The 17,757-nt window shown below is 39.3% G+C and overlaps 2 protein-coding genes across 2 annotated transcripts; one reads left to right on the forward strand and one right to left on the reverse strand.

The window, feature by feature from the left end:
- Positions 1-936: 936 nt before the first annotated feature.
- On the reverse strand, positions 937-5,339 carry LOC113300337 (nuclear mitotic apparatus protein 1-like). Its single transcript, XM_026549564.1, has 7 exons — positions 5,227-5,339; positions 4,096-4,965; positions 3,043-3,811; positions 2,445-2,918; positions 2,180-2,333; positions 1,604-2,098; positions 937-1,524 (listed from the first exon to the last, which is right to left on the reverse strand). Exons 4-7 carry the CDS (start codon positions 2,859-2,861, stop codon positions 1,175-1,177), a joined length of 1,416 nt encoding a protein of 471 aa, XP_026405349.1. The 5' UTR covers positions 2,862-2,918; positions 3,043-3,811; positions 4,096-4,965; positions 5,227-5,339; the 3' UTR covers positions 937-1,174.
- Positions 5,340-13,893: 8,554 nt separating this feature from the next.
- On the forward strand, positions 13,894-14,514 carry LOC113296905. Its single transcript, XM_026545264.1, has 3 exons — positions 13,894-14,115; positions 14,247-14,310; positions 14,445-14,514. Exons 1-3 carry the CDS (start codon positions 13,894-13,896, stop codon positions 14,477-14,479), a joined length of 321 nt encoding a protein of 106 aa, XP_026401049.1. The 3' UTR covers positions 14,480-14,514.
- The last annotated feature ends 3,243 nt before the right edge of the window (positions 14,515-17,757 follow it).

A 17,757-nucleotide genomic window follows, 5' to 3' on the forward strand; every position in this document is an offset into this window, starting at 1 on the left:
TATCTTTCCTAGATTGTCACTCGGGTCACAACCACCGCATTATCATAACTAGCATGCAGACGTACCCTGAACAAACAAGAACGCCCATCCCAGGTGACTCTACACTAAACCCCTGGCGACTCCTCGAAAAGGCGACAACGGCTCCTAAGCCTAATCATACTAGGGCAAGACATCCCATTGACGGAAAGTTCTCCTTCACAAGTTGGGCTACAGACAAAATCCCAACTGCCACTACAAACTAATGAGAAGCATTAGCAGACTCCTGACATCACACTACCCATGAATGTTGATGTTTAGCAAGTTCATATTTGAGGCAAGGGACATGAGCCCCTACTTGTAAGAAGGTTATGAAACCTCCCTCGAAATGTACTAAGGGTTTACACCCTCTTTTGAAATTAATAAAACTACTCTTTTTGACTATTACTTGTCTACATTTTAAATTCAAATTTATATTCTAAGTCATAATACTTATTTTCTTATTTTTTTCCTATTTATTTTACATACACTTAGGAATAGTCACATCATATTTGCATTTCTAACATGCACATCAAATAGATGAAATCATTATGACATGGTGCTGGCCACACCCCATTCTAAAAAACAATATGGGGAAACAATCCTCAGTTACCTTCTATGAACTAGACCCAAGGTAACATCGTCACGATCATGATATCGGAAGATACCCTGTTCCAACAGGAGATACCCATTCTTGAGAACACACTCCAACAGCTAACTCAAAAGAGCTAAAGCTCAACAACGAGCTCTAAGCAAAAACAAACGAAGGCTAAATGAAAGTCGCTATAACCTCAGTCCAAACAACGTAAGAGATGGCATAACCAATTGAGGAATTGATCACTCCTCGGATATCTTACCCAAAGTTGGACCAGCAGAGTGCAATCAAAACTCTTTCATAAGCCAAAGCATGATAAAACATCATACAAAAAAAAACATGGCGGTCGCCAGACAGCAGTGTTAAAAATCAGTTAGCAACAAAGTTAAAGTGCCTCCCACATACGAGGACCTACCACAAAAATAACAATGTTATGCCTCCCACAACTGAGGACTTTCCAACAAAAGACGAAACTGTTTCCAAAAAGAAGCAAGTAAATCAACCAATTCATGTCCAAATATAAGAAGCTAAAAGAAAGAAACCAAAAGCAAGAAAGGAGCAAATTCAGGCTTGTCCATCGCCTGGAGCCTCTTGCTCAACCTCTGCCTCTCCCTCGGCGATACCAGCATCCTGTACGGTCTCAGGCACGGGGTCGACAACTGGCGGAGGGACAACGATGTTCGCAGCAGCAACTCGTTGGCGTTCTCGGAGGACAACAGCCTTGCATGCCTTTGTTATCGTAACCTTGTACTGCGCATGAAGATTGGCCAGGCTCTCAGCTTTCTCGGCACGAGCGGCAGCCGATTCTTCTTCATGGATACTCACCAATTCATCAAGATACCGATCAAGGCCACGCCTAGCTGATCTTTCCTTCTCCAATTGCTTCTCCAACTCAGCCTTTTGTTTGCAAATCTCTGCAACACAAAAGCAAAGACGATTAGCCCGTAAATCATATTTAGCATAATACAATGCACAACTTAACATGCAAATAACCTTCGTTTTCATGCAAAACGGTGGCTAAGTTCTGCTCTAAACGGGACGTCTCGGTATCTAGAGAAATAAGCCTTGCTTCTGAAGGAGTCACAGCCGCCTCGCTTTGAGGACAAGATAACATATGCCTATCGCGCTCCTTCTCCAAAGCGATATAATCTCGCTTGAGACGTTTCAATGTCTCCTTGTCTTCCTCCGCCTGTAATACGATAGGCCTATGATCGCACTGCCAGTTAATAAGCTCATCCTTCTGATCTTGAAGCATCTTGATATCATCTGAACGCTTCACGGCTATCTTGTTGGCCTTATCCAGCAAATGGCGTAGCTCTACAATACGATTCCGATGAACATCAACATCTTTTTGCAACAACACCTTCTCTTGCTCTAAGGAGTCAATCTTACACTGATGTGAACTCACATCAAGTCTGAGCTCACTACGCTCTCTACCATGCCTACAGAGAGTATCTTCTAACTGCTCCTCCAATTTCTTGACCGTCACTACCAATACAGGGAGTCATTCAGAAGTCTAAACCCTACCATGGAGATGCAATACTAAGCATAAAAGAGGTAGATAAATACCTTCCAAATCCTTCTTATTTTGGTGAAACGCCAATGCTTCATCCCTAGCCAGTTGCAGTCCAGTACGAAGCAATTGAGCCTCATGTTCAGCAGCTTTAGCTCTCCTTCCAGCAGCACGAGCTTTGGCGAGCAAGCCAATCCTAAGATTGTTGCTCTAAACAGAACATCCAACACTACCAGTCAAGACTGGGGCAAAAAAAATAAAAAATAAAAATAAAAATAATAATATAAGTACGCCAAGGAGCAAAAGCTTTTAATAACATACCGATAATACAAGCCGCTGATGTGCATCCCTATCCAAGGAATCCAAGACGCGATCATGCTCGTCTTCGCTCAGTAGAGCATACTTTTCCGAGCACATCATAGCCATGGACTCGGAGCCGCCACTAAACAGACGCACAGAAGGAGTGTCGGACGGACCCGCAGAAGAAGAAGGAAACCCACTAGAAAAGTTACTTGGTACGCTCGGAGCACCAAAGTTGATCGGAACCAAACCTTGTCCACCCCCTGCTCCCTCGCCGCCAACGGCAGCACTCACCTGGGGCAGACTCATCTCCGACCCAAAAGAAGCGTCAGGATCGATCGGATCAGCCAATAGAGCTTGGTCGAGATCATCCAAGAACGAATCAGTAACATCTAACACTTCGTTCTCACCAAACAGGGCATAAATATCCACTTCCATTGCATTCTCAGGTGCACTAGCATTTCATGTCCCGACACCATCATTCAACCTCCTCCTCTGCCAAAGACACAACAAACCTCGGCCGCTAAGGAAAAAAACAGGGGCAAGGTATATATATATATATATATATATATATATATATATATATATACGTCAAAATACAAGACAAGTATTTTTTTACCTTAGCATCCTCGCCATCCCGAGACGACTGAGACAGCCCACAACGAGGGAAGTTCCATTTGATCTCCCAGGGCCTATAAGCAGGCAGATGAGCATGCATCTCAAGATTGCAAGGAAGAACGTTACCAAGCTCGTCCCAACCATAAATATAAGGACCCTTAACTCGGATAGGAGCAAGAGGCCATTTATGGTCGTGGGTCTTACGAGGCGTACGGTTAGTAGCAAGCTTTGGATCCAAATCGGACAAGTACGTAAGATCTCGAGCGCTCTTTCGAGATCTAGAGATCCCAACCCCAAAACCATCATAGGTGTCGGACTGATGGCACCAATAGTTCTCCACAAAGGTTTCAGGAGTGTATAAACCCTTTTGGCTAGGATCGAACCTGTTCAACTCGTGCCGAGTAACTTTGCCTTGGCTTCGGCGATTACACTCTCGGGCGATCCTATAGAAGTTACCATCGGGCTGATTTATGGCTCGCTGAGAATCAAGCAGGCACAATGCTTCGTACTGGAAAGTATTCAACGGACAGTATAGGGGAAGACGAAGGCCGGCGTCGAGTTGGCCCACCGAGACAATGATCTCATCGAGCCCACAGGGGTTCGCTGCCAGAAGATCCCTTGAAAGAACGCCATGTTGCTTCTCGTTAGTGGCGTAAGAAATCTTGAATCGTTGGAGATGGTTTCTAACCCTCGCCGATTCAAGAAACTCATCGTCATAAGGGCCGCCGAAACGCTCAGAACTAGGAGTTATCATCGGAGCTTTTCCGGGACTGATGAAAACAAACAAAACCAGAAGGAAATAAGTTCAAACGGCTAACAAAGCAAAGAAAAATCGAAGCTAACAGACGTATACCGAAAAATGGCAGAAAAGCCTCACAGCCGGAGTAAAAGCAGGAGTTATCAGTCAAAAATAACAAAGATGACTTTAAATCCCAAAAGGGGAAAGGAATCAATGATAAGAATAATTGATACCAACAAAATCGCACGATTACAGAAGAATCGATGGCAATCATCAGAGAAAGCAAAAAGAGAAATAAAATCAGAGGGACCATACCGTCTTGAAGTTCGAGATGGAGAGTTCCTTCCAGACATCGTGAATCTCTTTATGGGAGACAAGTAGTTAAGGAGAAACAGCAACAGACAAAAGAGAGAAAGAATGAAAAAATTCTGAACTATGAAAAGAGGTATTAAAGGCGACATTCTCTCCTCCCAATAGATTTTATAAGAAACCAAAGGACCACCAACCGGCGCCTCAAGTCCAATGGCTAAAAGCGCATTAAAAATGAAGACGTGGCGTAAGCCAGGAACGTGGCGGAAAAGGTGCGACGGTTACCAAGTTTTCTACCCATCATGCCCTTGGCAAGTTGCAAAGAAAAGGAGCAAAATATGTGGGTAAAATACCCGATGTCCACGTGTCAGCATCTTAAAGGATGAACATCTGATGAGGTGATAAGGTAGGAGCACCGAATCATCCTCCAAAAAGTAGTTTTGTCTCAGTCGAGGCAACTGCACCAGCGCCACATGAATGACGCATGTAAATAAAGATCTAATCTGTTCAGACGGTCAAGTCTAAAAAGCAAGACCGCATTTAATGAAGGACAAGAACAAGACGTGGGTAGTTCCGCATCGTCAAGAGAGACTTAGCGATCCATACTACGACCCAGAGCACCAAGTTCTCCATAGAAGGACAACACGATCCAGGAGAAGGCGAGACAACTCGCAGGGAGAACCCAGCGAGTCATCGTGAGAAGTAGTATGGATGTCAGCCCGAGGAAACCAGAGAGAGGGAAGACAGCCCACCGAGTTCGGACGACCACACCACCATGAGTTTAGTTAGCCTATAAATACCAGTCCATGTACCAGGAGATGGACAAGTTATGTAACATTTTAGATGGTCGTTTTACAGAGAATTCCTGAGAGAGATCTATATAGAGAGAAAGTGAGAAATTTAGAAGAGATATGTAACACTTTCAAGGGTAAGACCTTATAATCAATAAGAAAACATCTTCTTCTCCGTGGACGTAGGTCTTCATGGCCGAACCACGTTATATGCTTGTGTTCATCTTTACTTTTCATGTTATTTACATTTTGTTCATCTTTAATCTTGTATGTTTAAGTAGTTTTTAGTCTTTAATTTTACTTGGGTGTAGTAGTCAGAAAATATGCAACTACAGAGGGTTTGTACCTTGAGAAAGATGTGCGTCCGCCTTGAAAGTAAACATTCCTTTCTTGTCACCCAACCAAACCAACTGATCCTCTTGATTAGGTAGGAAGACAATCGACTCCAGCAAAGGCAACATAATTGAAAGTTCAGAAATCTCATTATCATACAGACGTCTTCTATGACTAAGCCCCAAGTCCCAATAAAAGCCATTTGCACTATCATGATAAGCTGCGAGGATACAAGTATTTTTGGTGCTAGAAATGTTGTAAAGACTATGGAAAAGGGCAGAAAGTGGACCTTGAGTGCACCATTTATCTTTCCATAAACTACTATATCGCCCTTACCAATTTTAAATTGACTGAGCTTGAAGAAATCTTCGGCAGTTGAGTAGATATTCCTCCACAAACTGATGTCATGCTTCCCCTTAGGCTTGTGAGTTCTCCATCCCAAGTCTACCAGACCATGCTTGTCTTTAACAACTCTAGACCATAGAGCCTTAGGTTCATTACCAAGTCTCCACCACCATTTTTGGAGAAGAGAGCAGTTTAGATGCTTTAAACTTCTAATACCCAAGCCACCAATCTTTATCGGTTTACAAACATTCCTCCAACCTACCCAATGATGTTTCTTAGCTTCAACCGACTCATCCCATAAAAAATTTCTAATAACTTTCTCAATGGAATTTATGACTTTAGAAGGATCCATGAACAAAGAGAAATAATAGATTGGAATACTTTGAAGAACGCTTTTTATAAGAGTGAGCTTACCAGCCCTAGTGAGAATTCTTCGCTTCCAAGAGGCTAATCTTTCCTTACAAAGAGGAGCAACCCAATATATCCGCCAGACCCTCAAGATCATGAACATTTCCAACACCAAACAGGTTACACTTAGTAAAATTAGTCTTGAGACCAGAGATGCATTGGAACCAAAGAAGGATATACTTCAAATTCCTAACTTGTTCAACATTGTCATCTAGAAAAACTAGCGTGTCGTCAGCAAATTGAAGATGACTGACTTTAATAGCAATATTAGAAGAGGAAGACATAAAACCACCCAGCAAACCATCCAATTCGTCTTTGCGAAACATCATAGTCAACACTTCAGAAACACGGAGACATAATAATGGAGATAATGGGTCACCTTGGTGCAACCTTTCTCCGAAGTAAACTTACCAAACGTAGAGCCATTAATAAGGACAGAAAAGGGAACCTTAGCAATGCAACCGTAAATCCATTTTTGCCATATACGACCAAAACCCATTTTTTGAAGAACCTCCATAAGGAAAGACCATTTAACGTTATCGAAAGCCTTTTCAAGATCTATTTTACACACAACCCCTGGAGTACCGAGTTTAAGTCTAGAATCGAGACATTCATTGGCAACTAGAATACTATTTAGGATTTGTCTACCTTTAATAAACGCCAATTGTTGATTAGAGATCAGTTAAGGAAGCATTACCTTAAGACGGTCAACTATAATTTTTGAGATGGCTTTGTAAATAGTGTTAGTCAAACTGATGGGCCTCAGGTCTTTAATCTCCTCGACCACTTGCTTCTTTGGGATTAATGCAAGGAAGGTGGATTTCAAACGCCAATCAATTTTCCCAGAGTTCTCGAAATCTTTCACTACTCTCATAATATCATCCTTCATGAAGCTCAACATTTTAAGATAATACCAACCTGAAAACCATCTGGACCCGGGGCACTATTCTGACCAAGAAGTTTTAGAGCTGATACCACTTCCTCTTCGAGAATAGGTCTTTTTAGCGAAGCAACATCCTCAGAAGAGAGTGTCTTGAAATCCATATCCCCAACAGAAGTTTTAGAGCTGAAAACACTTCCTCTTCGAGAATAGGTCTTTTTAGCGAAGCAACATCCTTGGATCACATTTCCGGTCTATCTTACCAAAGACATTTCTGTTCCAATCTCGTATCAAACCCTTCAGAGCTTGTAACTTCTTAGCTAATATAAACCCCGAAGAACCTGAAAAAACATTAGCCAAAAAAGCCCACCATTGTTCTAGGAGCTCAATGAAACCCGGTTCAAACAACCACATACTCTCACATCTCCAAGGAGGCGCTCCCCAATCTTCTAAGTCACAAGACAGAAAAATAGGCTTGTGGTCAGAGAACGGCCTACCTAAAGCTTTAACAAGAATACCCGGAAGGTGATCATCCCACTCAGCCGTGACAATAAATCTATCAATTTTACTCCTAGAGGTAAGAGAACCCTTCTTAATCCAAGTACATTTCGCAACATGGATTGGAATATCAATTAAGGCGTTAGAATCATAGAAGTCACCAAAATCCTTCATACCTGAAGAAATGTGAGTACATCCTTTTCTTTCATCCATCAACCTCACTTCATTGAAGTCCCCCCTATGCACCAAGGAAGGTTCCAAATAGTATTCATGAGACTCAACTCCCTCCAAAGTCTCTTCCTTTCATGAACATCACAAGGACCATAAACTCCAGAAAATAACCACACAAAGTTATCAATAAGATTTCTGAATTGAATGTTAACACTAAAAGTACCAGTTATATGAGACTCCATCGAGAGCTTATTAGGATTCCAAATGACTAGAATACCACCAGAACGCCCAATAGAATCCAGACCCATCCAATTATGAGCTCTACCACCCCAAATTTGACTAACTATAGAATCAGAGCAAGACTCAAGGAGAGTCTCCTGAAACACAATAAGGTCTGGGTTGTGCAAAGCAATCCATCTTTTCACCACCCCTCTTCTTCTAGAGTTTAACATGATTAACAAGATAAAGAAAGAAAACCCCCAAAAAAGAATAAACAATCAATTCTCTAGAGCCAAAGGCTCCACCTCCCTACGTTCAAAGTTGAAGGCAGCAGGATTTTGTGCAGCTGCGTGCATTAATACCCTAATAAATTCATAATCCGATTGGGGAAGACCCAATGCATAGACACACCGAATTTTTTAATGAATTCAAAAGCAACATGATATTTAGAATCAAGGTAAGAAATCACCATGGCCTCTTTTTCAGGATCAGATAATGCTTGCATAAAAAATTCCCCTGTAGGAGAAAAAGGAGGATCAGGTTTAGAATTACCAGCACTCGATTGGGAGGAAGCAGAAGAAGTGGGAATTGATATCACCAACTTGGGTTCGGATCCTGAATTTGTTAATGAATCTGCTATTTCTCCACAACAATGAGACGAGCAGGGATTACCAATACACTCACCAATTGAGTCCCTGGCAGCCTCCAAATTTAATCTGTCATAAAGTCTTTTCCTTTCAATCGAAGAATCAGATGTGAAATCGTCCGGTAGACACCCAGAATCACCACATATATAAGAATCAATATCGGAACTAACAGAACTTGTGGGAGAATCCGATGAGTGACTAGTATCTATTGAATTCTTAACAGCCATGGAGGCACTAAAAAAACCCGGAGGAAATTTGCCATGCCGTTTAGCTTTAGCCCACTCACTCTGGCCCAAGGGAATTGAGGATGAGCCCATTTCACAGTCGCTCATATTGATATATCTGGGGAAATTAAGGGGAGACCCAAAAAAAAATAATATTCTCGTTCTCAGGCCCACAATTAATTTTGTATACCGTGACACCCATAATTATATGAAATTATTATATGAATCAATACATAACTGGTTATGCATACTGTCTTTTCAGGCATAACTCGTTATGCATATTATCTTTTTCAGGGGTATAATTGGCAGCGCAACTTGGACATAACATATCTAAAAATCCGCGCCTTAGAATTTTACATGGTTAGAAATCTTTTTAAAAGAGCTACGCAACGAGTACAAACAAGAATATCAAATTTTTGTTTTTAACGAAAAAATCGGAGGTGATCCTCATTTTAGGGAAATTTTTTGAAAACTTGATACTTAACCATTATGCAGTCACCAAAAACGATGCATAACACATTCTGCAGACGCATAACGAATTATGCAACCATTTTTTCGACTGCATAACAAGTTATGTATCTGCATAACAAAGTTATGCATCTATAACAAGTTATGTAACCATTGTTTTGGCTGATTTTAGCCGTACATATAAAAAATTGATGCATAATGCAGTATGCATCCATATTCACGGATGCATATCAGGTTATGCATCTATTTTCTCGATGCATAATGCATTATGTAGCCATATTTTCGGACGCATAACAGGTTATGCAGGTTTTCTGGACTGCATAACAAGTTATGCAACAAATTTTGTAGATGCATAACAGATTATGCATCCATTTTCACGAATGCATAACATGTTATGCAGACAGTTTCTCGACTGAATGACATGTTATGCAGTCATAACCACATCATCATCTTCTTTCATGTTTCATTAACTCCCACGCAAACCATTATCTTTCAGTTATTCGGGGGCTCTTGGTCAAAATCATGTATTTACACCATCATCTTCTTTCATGTATTTACACCATCATCTGCAATTAAACCTGCATAACAGGTTATGCAGGCTTTCTGGATTGCAGAACAAGTTATGCAACAAATTTTGTAAATGCATAACAGGTTATGCATCCATTTTCACAAATGCATAACATGTTATGAAGACAGTTTCTCGACTGAATGACATGTTATGCAGTCATAACCACATCATCATCTTCTTTCATGTTTCATTAACTCCCACGCAAACCATTATCTTTCAGTTATTTGGGGGCTCTTGGTCAAAATCATGTATTTACACCATCATCTTCTTTCATGTATTTACACCATCATCTGCAATTAAACCTTCTTCACAACTCATCCATGCAATCTATAGCTAACAACATAGACATTTTGTTGTAGCACTCATATCATCACATTCCTCCACTTCTCAATTGAACCCAGTTTTAATCCACATCCAAAAATCCTCCGCAAATCTGTGTTGTTGTTGTTGTTGTAGACCACTGCTTCCTGCAATCACCCATCGAGTCGCTACAACTTTATTGCATCTTCGACTTGGTCTCTGAAGCACAGAAATGCCGAAGTCTCTCTTCGTTGCTCACTCCATTCTCCATCAGCAATGTAGTAGAGAAGGACAGACACCATCTTTTTCAACTCCCCGTGTTCACAACGTCTAAAGATCTGTCTAGCACAACCACCAGTGGCTTTGAAGCTCGAGTCTTCTCCATTTGTGTCTGCAATTCTGCCCGACAAGTCGACAACCATTGTTTAATCAAGAACAAAAATGGGTAAGAACCCATCTCCACGGAATCGATTCAATTAACCAAAGACCCATAATTTCAGTTCAAAACCAGAATTCCCCAGAATCCTATTTTAGTTTCTGCCAGGTACTGTTGATTTTTCAAATACAAACCTCCAATTTCAGGCCATAACAAAACCCCAGTTGACAGCAACAGTGGCATCTATTTCAGCTGGTTTTCTGGCATAACCAAAACTCCACCAAACTCTGTCTATATCCAGAGAACACTCGACGGAAATCAACACCAATTTGACCTGCAAACACCACCATTACCTTCATAATTTCTCTCTCAATCGAGCACCACACTGAACCCCAACAGATCCATTTCATTTATCCAACAACTCCATATAAAACCCGTTTCAGTTAACTTCAAAAATCTCCAAAATCTGTTGCTTAAACTTCTCGTATATAGCCATGAATCAATGGAAGAAACCCTAAGTCAAATCATCGAACAACACCAGTTCTTCAATCAACAGACCCCAAATTATACCACCTGCAATCAATCCACAAGCAATCACACCCAAATTCAATCGTTGTTGTTGAGAGAATTGAAGCAATTGGCTTGAAATTCAACCCCCAAACACCACAGATCCATTCTCGTCATCGTTGCTTCAATCAATCCTTGATGTCTTCATTTCATTTCAACTGCAGAAGCTCAAAATGATGCTCAGATCCCCTTTCAACCCCCAAATACGAAGACGTTGAGATTTACCCGTGAATTGAAGCTCCAATGAAGAAATGAGACAAAAACAGTAGGAAGATACGAATCGGAGAAGAAGAAGAAAAAAGACTGAAACATAATTTCAGAAATTATGGGTTTGGGAGATATTTTGTCGTAGAAAATGGGTGCGCGCCTGTGTTTTTTTGAGCATGGATTTCACAGTGGGAAGAATCTGTAAAAAGGGTTTGTCTGTAGTTTTCACATCTCTTATTTTCCCTTCTATTACGATGACTTCATTTTCTTGTAGCTTTATTTTGATAGAGAAAATTTGAGCTACTCGAGTCACATGACCCCCGTGATTGAGTTGGTTTAGGCTGCAGGTTTACTTTATCAGAAACCACATGTGAATTTTGACTTCCCTTTATCAAGGACTCAATCATCACGTGAGTTAGCAGAATGCCCAGACTTCTCAGACATATTCTGAAATACCCGGAATACCCCTTCTTCACGGTCGCCGCCGATTGTATTCAGATTGCAAACTTTTATCCGACCAAGACCATTGCAGATCTGAGAAGATTGCTCCTCTGCTCTCTCGATTAAAGATTTGAACCGAAGCGATTTAACATTAACTTCAACAACTTTAGGAACTGATTCGACAGGACCACGAACCTTGAGCTTCATAACAGATAGCCATTTTTAGTATCCTCTGATACCTCCAAAAGACCCCCACATTTTGCACCAATAGTTTCAAAAGTTTAAACATTTCTTTTGAATTCGAGAATGGCTGGAGAAAGACATTCTCATCCTTCTCTAGACTCATACCAAGGTGTTTCCCCACAAGCTCCCATGGAACAAATTCAACATCAGCCGATAAAACAACCATCAAATTCCAATTTTCTTTCTCAATAGGAATGGAGCCAGCCTCCTCTTGGGGTAACTTTGACCAAACAGATCGGGGGTTTGGAGCAGGAGAGGATTGAGACTTAATCTGAGATACCCCTTGGATCGGACACAGTTGATTGATAATGGAAGTGACTTGCTTCCATCCCTCTCCTTGATTTCCTGCTGGAAAATAGATATCCACAGTATTTCCCCATGAATTAGGACCCCATAACTTCATATATTCACCATTGTTATTTCTCCCTCTTGTAACAGTTAGCCACTCATCCAGATTTGAGAACTGCCAAACTTGTGATTTCGACCATGGTTTTGAAATTTCCGATAATAATCCCTTTAGAAACCAAGATAAACCCTTCTGATTAATCCATAAAGTAGAGAATCTATCTCCCTTAGTTTCGATGATTTGAATCTTGCCAGACTTACTTCCATAACCCTTTGTAAACGAAAACCCCTTGGCTTCAATCCAACGACACAACCCATTTTTGTTCAATAAGGAACGAGAGTTACCTGAACGTACAACCTTCTTGCTCTTAATTGTCTTCCAACCATCAACGTCCTCCCGAGAAATCAAGCTGGTCTTCATCTTTGATGCAGAAAAAAATCTGAGTCGACACCTAGTTGATCGCCCGATTCACGCTCCCTCTCTCACCTCTCTCACTTTAGTAAGTGGCCTTGTTTCACTTGTTAATGGTGGTGTAAGAGATATTTGTTCTAATGACAAGTTTTTTATGATGATACCTTAAGGATGATGGAGATCATCTATCTAAAGTCAAGGAACTTAACTGAGTCCGTTTGGCCGGAAAAAAAAATAATAAGGATGAAACTGGATACATCCTGTGTAAATTAAAAATAAGAAAAAATATTTGAAAATGGACACGATGAAACTGGTTACATCCTGCCTATTTTTACATTTTTGTCCATTTAAACAGTATCAAAATCTAACTGTCCATTTCATCCAGGAATTGTTGATTTTGGTCTTTTTAACCAATTTTGTGTTATACTATGGTGTTATCTCTAGACATTTTGTATGTTGGGATCCAACAGTGCCGCTAGTTCGCGCGTTTAGCTTTTCCACCGAGAAAAACAACCCAATTTCTTGAAGCACCCAAGGAATACATTTGGCTAGTGTTGGATTCACTAGAGGCAGGCGCCAATAGCAAAATTCGGTTTGTTCATTATTTCAACGATGTGCATTTGGTACTATGTTACTACACATTGGACTTGGTTTTACCCAAATGACCAGTTAGTGATTGGTACGGTGCGCAAATGTTGACATCCAAAACTTAAAAGCGCGAATGATATTGCTACATTTGATTAATATTCATAATTGTTATTTGGACGATATTATTGTCTATTAACAAGCATTATCACTAGAGTTTCTTCTATTTGTGCATGGATAGGCTGATTAAACGAAGAAAACAAAAGTGGCAACAGCAAAAAGTTTATAACATATCTATAGTCACCGAGACATTGACAAGGTACTGAGGCGCTCCACCATTTCACTTAACCATGGTGTACTTGGAAAGGCGCTGCAACACAACAGTGTACACTATATCCCTCCTAAAGATGCAGCTCAGAATGGACGCAAAGCAAGCCATATACTAAATAATTCATTATCTTATAATTTATTCTGATCGAAGGTTCAATCAAACACCAAAATTCGTATGCAATCTAATTATCAAAAGAAACAAACTTACAACATTTATAGATCTAAACTTAATGTCTCCAGAGAAAATTTTCTCTAACAATTGAAAATTTCGGAAGTTCAGATATGAATACACCATACAACTAAAACAGCGAAATTTCCGGAGTTCAGATATGAATACACCATACAACAGATTGATCCGTTTTTCCGGCTTAAAAGTTCTGTCGATGAGTGCAAGTAACTTTGCTTCTGAAGATGAAGCTGGAGTATCTGCATAGAAGGACCAAAATATGAATGTCAGCGTTGTGTGCAAGAGAATGAAATCAAACACCATTACTTTATACAGATCTTACCAGAAGAAAGGAAAGTGGAACTACATAGACTTGAGAGGAGAAATCATTGTGACAACAATTTCAAAGATCCGTGTTTTCTCTCTTTTCATTGAAAACTCCGATCATAAACCCCCATCTGATTTTGGAATCGGCAAGCAGAACTCGTTATGCCTCACTGTGGTAGTCTCCGCAATCTCTTTGAGTAAAACTTCCACTGAAATCCTAGGGTTTTATTCAATATATAGAAGAATATTTTGTGTGATTTTACTAAATATGCCCCTGAGCTAATCCCAATGGATAATTTCTTGCAGCCCAACAGTGAAGGAGGAGGAGCCCCGGCCCCGGAGACTATACCGCCGTGTCTTTTTGAACAGGGTCTCGTTTTTCATTTTCATGGTCAATTTTCATACCTTACACGAGGGTTTGAATTTTCTGCCGTTCTCTTTTTACATGATGATAAATTCTTACATACAAACCTAGTGATTTGACAAGATTGGATTATGGTGCAGATGAGGAATGGAACTCAGGCTCCACTCAGGATTGAACTGCACAAGACACCGAAGGAGGATCAGAAGTCTGAGCCAAGTTTATCTCTTTTATGTTCAAAAGGTTTGTGTTGTTCTCTTTGACATTTCCCCTAAACAAGGATACAACATAAGGACAGCACAGGACATTCCAGTTCAATAAATACAGGAAATTGGTTTTGGGGCATATTTCGGTTGATCCAAGTAAAAATGTTGAGTTTTCATGACTTCTCTTGTAGTGAAGTACAATTAGCATCGCAAAATGTCTAGGATTCCTTGATAAACACATGGTTAATAGGGAAACTCCTATGGTACAATTGGTACGGGGGATGTATTTTCTCTTATTAATAACATTAGTGGCAGTAGTATTGACAGTATCAGTACTCAAATAATAACAACAGTAGTGAATCCTTCGCTGGCCTAGTATAGAAAGGTCTAGAGAAGCGTGCAATTTCATTCATCTCTTCTCTGAACAGAAATCAATAGATGGAACTTACAGGTACTAAGACTAGAAGGTAAGCTCACTGGCTCCAAGAGGCCAACCCTTTCACATCTATTTTTATATAGAAGCATCTTCAGAATCAAATTACAAACTGCAGCATATAGCTTCAAAGCTTTCAAGGCTCGACGATGATGTTGAGTTGGCAGCCTCAATGCCCTTGACTAAATTGCATTACCAGCTAACAGCAGCTGTTACTCTTTCCACACATTTGGAAATTTTTTACAGAATAAGTCAATGTCATATTTAAAAGCATTGGAAAAGGCTGCATAGCCTATACTATTTCCTAAATTGCAACAAGACGTCTTCACATTACTCACTTAAACTTTCAGACATTGCTTAAGGTTTCTGCTCACTGAGATTCATGTTGAAGACCTCTTCACTAGAAACCAGAATCTTTTATAGGCATGCGCATCAAAAATAATATCGAAAGTATACAACTAATGAACCTGAACTTATACCTAAGTTCGATCTCTTGCCTGAAATGTGAATTGCCTCCGGAGTTAGCAGAATCCATTTTGTAAATTCTCCATGGAAATATCTAGATATCATGAACAACTTTACCCAACAAAAGCTGCCCTTGTGTTTGCAAGCAATAAGAGCGCACTTGCAATTCAAAGATCACAAAACCATGGGCAAGAGGCATGGATACACTTAGAGAGGATCTACAGAAATATACACTATCCCTCTACAGACTCATCTCAGAATTACTAACACCCCACACTGTTAGTTATCGAAGACTAATTATTATTTCCTAAAGTTAGGCGTGGTTATTTAGGAAAGGGGTTTACTAAACCGGCTAGGATTCTTGGTGGCCGAGTTCGTAACCTATATTAATAGGTAATTAGGCCTTGTAGAATTGTATTGTGTAGAAAACGATTAAGAGACCGGTTAGAGATTTCTTGTATAGCTTTTAGGTCTAAAGCTAGGGTTTCGTTGTGAGTGCACATTGGTGAGGAACAAGAGACAAGGTTATCGTCTCGGGTAATTGTTGTGGTGTAACCAAGGGTTTGCTGGGATTCACACGACGTTGTAATCGTTTTTCTTCATAGTGGATTTGAGTTAGTGCGGCTCAAAGTGGACGTAGACAATATATACAAGTTGTATGTATTGGTCGAACCACTATAAATCTTGTGTCTTATGAGTTGATTTATCTTTTTCGTATTATTATGGTTGTTTGTGCTTGGTTTACTTATTATTCATCATAATATCTCAAGATCCGTTATTCCGCGGTTGTCAGTGATTATTCCCTAAGAAAATCCTGACACACACAACAGTGTAAGCACATAGGTGTCTGGTACCTCAATTAAAAACATCCACCTGGCCATAACTAATATCTTTATACTGTGATGTAAATAGTAATATCTCTTAAGGCTAGTTTGGTATTGCTGTGAATTTCAAAAAAGCGCTTTTCTGTTGTGTTGTGTTGTGCATTGTTGTGTTGTGCTGTGGAAATAAATCGACATGACGTTTGGTAAACTATAATTTAAAAAGCACTGTGCAATTAACAAACTGTAAATTCTGTTTGGTAAACTGGTATTTAAAAGTGCTGGTGATGTAGTTAATGACGAAAATAAACATATTTCAAAAATTAGTTTTAAATACAATTTTATTATAATAAATTAAATTTCTAATTTTAACATATTTAATAAAATATAATATATTTATTTTATTTTTTATTACTTAATAAAAAAATTATGTTTATGGTTTGCTTAGAAAATATCATTATTTTAATATTTATTAAATTTTTTATTATTTTAAATAATAATTTTTAATTATTTTTGCATTTATTATTTTAAATAAAAAATGAAAAAAATAGAAAAATAAAATAAAAGTTAGAAATTTAATGGGGTAAAACTTGTCTTTATAATAAATTAACAAGGTTAAAATAGAGAATTAATTAAATCGAATTATGTGGGTCCACAGCTTCTGCTTTTCCAACTTTTAAAAGCTATTGTTGAGTAGCTTTTAAAAACAGGCTTAAAATGAAAGTGCTTCTCTCCAAAAGCACTTTGAAGAAAATTTTACCAAACATAATTTTTTGTAAAAGTTTGTTACAAAGTGCTTTTGGTTGAAAAAATGCAATCCCAAACGGGGCTTTACTGTCATGTAAATAAAAATGACCTTGCAAACAGAAATAAGTCAGCGAAAAAATTACTCGAAGATATCTGCGTAAACACTTTAAAATATAAAGATTATACGACATTCAAAAATGAGCTGCACCAATTTAAGTCTTCCTTATTGCTAATTGACAAGCATTATCATTACTTGGCCTATTTTGATCAGAGTTTCTATGAACCACTAAAGTATTTATGCAACAATAGTAGACAAGGTCCAGAAATTCAACAAAGTACAAGATCTTGACTATTACTGCATATACCATAAACTTCAAGTTGCAGCATCTCTTCTAATCTCAGATTTGGTAAGTTCCAATTCTATCTGACCTTGGGTAAGATTTGATCAATGGACATCAATTGAAATCAACAGCTGCGAGACAGCCCAGGGTGTGATCTTCGAGTATAGGGTTTATTTGGTGGTAAATTTCGTACAGCTTGGCAAGCCATCAATTGGTACCGTGGCTTACTAGAATCCATGATCGCAGAACCCCAAGAAATGGTGCACAACAATTATAAGTAGATAGAATTCAAAATACACTGTAAGTGGATATATTACTGCAGGCTCTGGTGTGATCCAGTTGCACTGTAACAAACATATCACTGTTTGAATTGCCAGGTACTTAGTAGGGGTAATTGAGAAACAGAACTGATACAACAACAAAACTATGCAGGGAAATATCAA

This window comes from Papaver somniferum, chromosome 7, assembly GCF_003573695.1.
Source record: "Papaver somniferum cultivar HN1 chromosome 7, ASM357369v1, whole genome shotgun sequence".
Taxonomy (NCBI): Eukaryota; Viridiplantae; Streptophyta; class Magnoliopsida; order Ranunculales; family Papaveraceae; genus Papaver; species Papaver somniferum.

Bases quoted from the DNA above. Each gene is read 5' to 3' on its own strand.
- LOC113300337 (XM_026549564.1), bottom strand. From the start codon at position 2,861: ATGGAAGTGGATATTTATGCCCTGTTTGGTGAGAACGAAGTGTTAGAT. The intron at 2,334-2,444 runs GTATGTTATTAA...TGTTCTGTTTAG, and splicing joins ATCAGCGGCTTGTATTATCG to AGCAACAATCTTAGGATTGG. The intron at 1,525-1,603 runs GTTATTTGCATG...TTTGTGTTGCAG, and splicing joins CGTTTTGCATGAAAACGAAG to AGATTTGCAAACAAAAGGCT.
- LOC113296905 (XM_026545264.1), top strand. From the start codon at position 13,894: ATGAATGTCAGCGTTGTGTGCAAGAGAATGAAATCAAACACCATTACT. The intron at 14,116-14,246 runs GTAGTCTCCGCA...AATTTCTTGCAG, and splicing joins ACTCGTTATGCCTCACTGTG to CCCAACAGTGAAGGAGGAGG. The intron at 14,311-14,444 runs GTCTCGTTTTTC...ATTATGGTGCAG, and splicing joins GCCGTGTCTTTTTGAACAGG to ATGAGGAATGGAACTCAGGC.